At 40.7% G+C, this 5,571-nt stretch overlaps 1 protein-coding gene across 1 annotated transcript; it reads left to right on the top strand.

Annotated features, from left to right (window-relative positions):
• Positions 1-616: 616 nt before the first annotated feature.
• Positions 617-5,346, top strand: LOC139970854 (alpha-2A adrenergic receptor-like). The gene is made up of 2 exons (XM_071976895.1): positions 617-1,150; positions 4,586-5,346. Exons 1-2 carry the CDS (start codon positions 744-746, stop codon positions 5,262-5,264), a joined length of 1,086 nt encoding a protein of 361 aa, XP_071832996.1. The 5' UTR covers positions 617-743; the 3' UTR covers positions 5,265-5,346.
• The last annotated feature ends 225 nt before the right edge of the window (positions 5,347-5,571 follow it).

The following is a 5,571-nucleotide window of genomic DNA, read 5'->3' as shown; positions in this document are numbered from 1 at the left end:
TCTGCATACACAACTGATGATTAACAATTTGACGGGAGAACAATTTTTGAATTTGTCTATGTATATAGATATTGGCATGAATTTGGCAAACTAAAACAAAACAAATATCATTTTAATATTTTACGCGTATAGGTTTCATGTCAGTATATGAAGTGAGACTGTAATGTGCAGGGTATATAAATTTTGATCAGCGGATCAGTGGAAAACGCACGGTATGGTATACCAATATACTCAGCTGGGTCACTGAAAAATTCTGAATAGTTTTCTTTAGCTGCTGCGTGACAATCTACTTTGGAAAAGTATCTTTACAGCAAGAAAGGGTGAGAAAGAAGAAACATTCTAACTAGAAAAAAAAAGGAAAGCCGAATATATCGCTTGACAACAGAGATAAGCATTGACGAAAAATAAACGTTTTGAAAATTGTCTACAGATATTGGCATTGAATTTGACAAAAGCTAGAAAGTTGTTCACGTGTATACCGTTTCATCATGTTGGGATGATGAGGTGATCCGTATAGCTGTATAATAAAACAAGGGAGCTTTTCAGTACACGTTTGTCAACAAGCATAATATAGGATTGTAAACATTTCTGTCATTATTATTAATTGGTAATTCAGGCAGCCAGTCAAGTTACATCACCACTGGGAATACCACTAGAAGGATAGTAGTCATATGCTTAAAGAGGAAAGCGTCAGTGTCTATAGTTGATGCTCGTGACCAGTGAGGTGCTGATAAACCTCCGACATGCAAGAAAACGCAAATGTGTTAATAACTGGGATCCCTTTGACCCAACCCGTCACGGAAGATGGAGAAACGAGTATCCTGTCTCTGAAAGTGACAACGTTTGGTTTATTCTGTTACCTGGCTGCCTTCTTCCCACTGTGCCTTGGTATCGTTTTAAGTAATTTATTGGTCGTCCTTGCCTTCTTTGGGGATCACCGAATCCACCGGAAACCTGCCAATCACTTTCTGGTCAGCCTGGCTTTCGCAGATCTTTTGACGGGGATGGTCGCGATCCCATTGAATGTCGCCAATCGCCTCATCGTCAGTCCATTTACCTGCTACTCCTCCACTAGGTACATCTTCTTCCTACCACTTCTACTCTTTTGTGGAGTCTCGATGCTGCATCTGGTATTTATCGCAATAGATAGGTAAGGACATGGGCATATAGTAGGGATTGATGTCACCGGGCCCCCCTCTGGAAGTCTTCTTTTTGTATTCAAGGTTTTTTCGTTAATGAGATTTTTTCTTTAACACATCTTTTCCCGGGAACCCTTATTGACTCCGGGCTCAAGGCTGTACCCCCTTGACCCCATCCCCTCTCGTCAGGGCTGGGAAAATAAGGAATCACTTTAAAACCCCACCGTAGATATATGTTATCGCTATCCTAATTGAGCAACAGACTAAATATTCGATCGAAAAGAGTTAATTACAGGTCACTCTAAATATGTTACCAGGGTTAATATTTTACCCACCTTGGGTAATGTATGTATGTATCAATGTTTTGGGTTAATGTTTTGCCTCCAATGAAGTGAAATGTAGCCACTTTTGACCAGTTTATTATTATATTGTTTGGCAATTAAATTGCTTGGACCATCGTAATTTATACTTGTTTGGAGGCAAAACTTTACCCACATTTGGTAAAATACTAATATTTATGCTGGATAAAATATTTACCCAACATTCTTTAAAAGTCGGATCTGTCCATCCAGGCAATTTAAAGAATAATTATCGATCCATAGTATGCTATGTAATTACAGACAGAAGTTCGATATTACCTCTACCATTTATAACTATGCGGACCCGTAGTTGTAGTCTTAGTATAGTCGTAGTAGTAGTAGTAGTAGCAGTAGTAGTAGTGGTAGTGGTAGTGGTAGTGGTAGTAGTGGTATCAGTAGTAGTGGTATCAGTAGTAGTGGTAGTGGTAGTGGCAGTGGCAGTGGCAGTAGCAGTAGTAGTAGTAGTAGTAGTAATAGTAGTGATAGTGGTGGTAGAAGTAGTAGCAGTAGTAGCAGTACTAGTAGTAGTAGTATTGGTAGTGGTATCAGTAGTAGTGGTAGTGGCAGTAGCAGTAGTAGTAGTAGTAGTAGTAGCAGTAGTAGCAGTAGTAGTAGTGGTAGTGGTATCGTTAGTAGTGGTAGTGGTAGTGGCAGCGGCAGTGGCAGTGGCAGTAGTAGTAGTAGTTGTAGTAGTAGTAGTAGTAGCAGGGGCGGATGCAGGATTTTAGACAGGGGGGGTCTGACTGGTCCAGCCGCGCCTGATCGAAAGACTATCTAAGCGGAGCGCCACCATCGGTTGGCGCGGAGCGTACCAGAAAAGTTTTGGCTTTACAAACCCCCCCAGATGGCCGGAAACGGCACTTCCCGAGTATTCTAAGCTGCATGTACCTAGCCTGAAAATATGGATCTTATGTCTGCAATTTCTCAATTGATGAGAAAAAAACAATCTATGAAATATGGTAATACATATCAGATGAATTGAGATGATACAAAAATCATAATGCCTTTAGCCACCAATTCCCCTCCCGTTCCGTCACCACTGTTTGATGCAGGGCCGGATCCAGGATTCTGGAAGGGTGAGGGGTTTGGCCTCCAGTGATCCTAGGGTCTAAGGGGAGTGGGTTTCCCTCTATCCGTTGTGAAATTCTTGGATATTTAAGTACAACAGGGAACCCCCTTCAATTTAGCCATTCAAAGCACCTACAAAAACTCACTCGAAATGTATCTGCATCAGTACGAGTTAGCTAGTTTTATTGATGATCTATTCATGGTAGTATGGAGAGAACAAACGCCGTGGATGTTTCTCAATGAACTTTCGGACCACTTCGTCAGTGTCGATAGGAGTGTTATAATACGTGTTCATGAGAACAAGAGCTGTAAGACGTTCCTTGCCCATTGTTGATCGGAGAACAATTTTATGCCTTCTCACCGCAGAAAACGATCTCTCATGAAGAATTCGTCGGCGCATCCTATGCAGCCTACCGCTCTGCCACCTCACCGCCCAAAACAATTCGAACACCACCTCAATTTTGAAACTTTTCGGTCTGAAAATTGAGATTTTTAGGCATTTTTTGCACGTTAGCACGCGTGCACACTACAGTTCATTTGACGGAAAAGAGACACCTGGCTGACTTGTAAGGATAACCGCCCTTCTGACGTCCTACATGTTTAAAATTGGCGTTTAATTTAAATATTTTTTTCCCTCTCTCTTTTTTTCTCTCTCTTTTTTTTTCTCTTTTTTTTCTCTTTTTTTTTCTTTTTGGCCAAGAACAGGGGGGTCCGGACCCCCTGGACCCCCCTGGATCCGCGCCTGAGTAGTAGTAGTAGTAGTAGTAGTAGTAGTAGTAGTAGTAGCCGTAGTAGTATTGGAGAAAAATGTATAATAAAAAGTAATCTGGTGTGTAAACAAGGCTATTATTCTGTCCGGCCCTTTACTCCAATTAGTGTTTCCTTCGACTTCTCCATGAAGTTCGATCACAGCAGGAGGTAATACCTCCTCGTCAAAATATTATTGGCGAACGGTCAATTTTGAGAATGCATCAAGAAAAACAAATCTTCGCAGATTACATGTTCTCGCAACTAATGTACCTCGCTCAATTCACCAATTTGCGAATTTGTTACACTTAACCCAAGATGACTAAATTAAAAAAAAAATTAAATAGCGTTCAGGGATGGTATCAGAAGGTTGCCTTCCATGAAATAAGTTTGCCATGTGGGTACTAAGAATAAATTAGGGGATGAAGGTTTTGTTATGTTTTTTGAATGTCCAGCTCTCTTCTCAAAGAAGAGACATATTTAACTGACATCTTACGTTATTAGAAATATAACATTCAAGCTCTTTGTAAAATGGAATTACTTTTTTTTTCAAATCTAGATTAAAACAGAAACACATTACCGCTTTCGGGTGACTAACGATGTGAAAATTATATCGAAGGAAACAAAATAGTACACCATTGCTAGTTGGAAAACCTCATCTCAATATCATAGGTTAAACCTTCAACTACTCCATGGAGGAAGTTGAAGCATGGTAAGAGGGTCAATGTGATGTTATCTGGGCAAATGCTCTTCAGAAGCTATACCCTGGATCGGACTGGGTTTAAAACCGTCACGGGCATTACTCGCGTATATGCCGGCCCATTATTCATTGACAGTGCTATACATTTTTACCGACCTTGCAAATTGTAATGGGGACCGCAGATCGCAAAGTCTTTACTATTACGGTTATAAGTTCGTCAAAAACGACAGCTTACTGAAACATTGTACTCAAAGCCGATGTACATCTCTATTAGCATTGGTCTAATTCATTCCCGGGTCAATGTAATAAAAAAAAAATACCCGACTGACACTGACGAAAGGGTGCAGGGGGCCATGACACAGCAAATATAAGTGTACGTTTCTGTTGCGATATCTCGCAGACAAGGAAACCTGATACATGTGGACTAGAGTTCCACTCGTGTCTTACACCCAAGTATATCAGAACAATTAGTGCGAAGATTTACAAGGAAATTGTTTGCTTCCTTCCTTAGTATCTTAACTCAACTTATTCATTTTAACATTGTTCCGTCATCATTCTCCGTCCCATTACAGGTACATCGCCGTATCCAGGCCGTTGAAGTACAAGAAGATCATGAATTTGGCTCGCGTCAAGTTCTTTATTGGATGCATTTGGTTAGCTTGTCTGATTACCGGAATGTGGCCAGTTGTCGGTGGCCTCGTAGATAGACCGGATGTAGCAGACGTTAATATTTGTGGGGAAGCCTATTACAAAGACGGGGGCTCCCACAGTATCGCACAGCTGTATTCAGCATTCGCGGTACTGGTATTCTTCCTCGCTATCGTTGCATTCTATTCACGCATATATTCGATCGCATTGAAACGGATCAACTCACGCCCGGTGCATGAACCTAGTAATCCCATGTCGGCGACGACTACGTCATCGGAACAGACAGGGAGTAGAGCAACGGAACATATGCCGGAACGGCAAAGTCCTACAAGATCCTTTCGTTTCACTGTTACTATGGCAAGGATTATTGTTGTTTCTGGGATTTGTTGGGCGCCAAGTTCAATCAAGTCGGTAGTTTTTATATTGGGCAGTTATGACGCCTTTTCTAGGTTCGTGATATCTTCAGCGTGTGACTTTATATTGTTCGTCAGTTCGTTAGTAAACCCTCTGATTTATGGCTGGTGTAGCCCTGACTTCAGAAACGCGTACATCAAAGTATTGAAAGGAAGAAAGAAACCTAATCTCATTTTTCCGCTGACTTAAAGCAAACATTACTACCGTTAGCTCAATAAAGTTTACCACATGCATCATTTATCTGTGTTCTAAAGTATATCTATTAACTGGAATGCACAAACACTATCTATCGTATTGCCTAATTGGCGTCCATTGACGATAGTATTACGGTATCTTTGAATGTTTTTTGTCGTTGCTTTTTTCAATATGGCGTATATAATGATCATCTATGAATCATCTTTTGTGTTCATGCCCATCCCGCATGTTTACATTAGTCCCACCCAAAAAATTAGACATTGCTTACAGTTTTGCTTTGTTCTGGCATATAAATATGTAT

This window comes from Apostichopus japonicus, chromosome 8, assembly GCF_037975245.1.
Source record: "Apostichopus japonicus isolate 1M-3 chromosome 8, ASM3797524v1, whole genome shotgun sequence".
Taxonomy (NCBI): domain Eukaryota; kingdom Metazoa; phylum Echinodermata; class Holothuroidea; order Aspidochirotida; family Stichopodidae; genus Apostichopus; species Apostichopus japonicus.
This window is presented reverse-complemented; position numbering and strand designations above follow the sequence as displayed.

Excerpts from the sequence above, each read along its gene's own strand:
- LOC139970854 (XM_071976895.1), top strand. The coding sequence starts at position 744 with ATGCAAGAAAACGCAAATGTGTTAATAACTGGGATCCCTTTGACCCAA. Across the intron at positions 1,151-4,585 it reads GTATTTATCGCAATAGATAG|GTACATCGCCGTATCCAGGC; the intron begins GTAAGGACATGG and ends GTCCCATTACAG.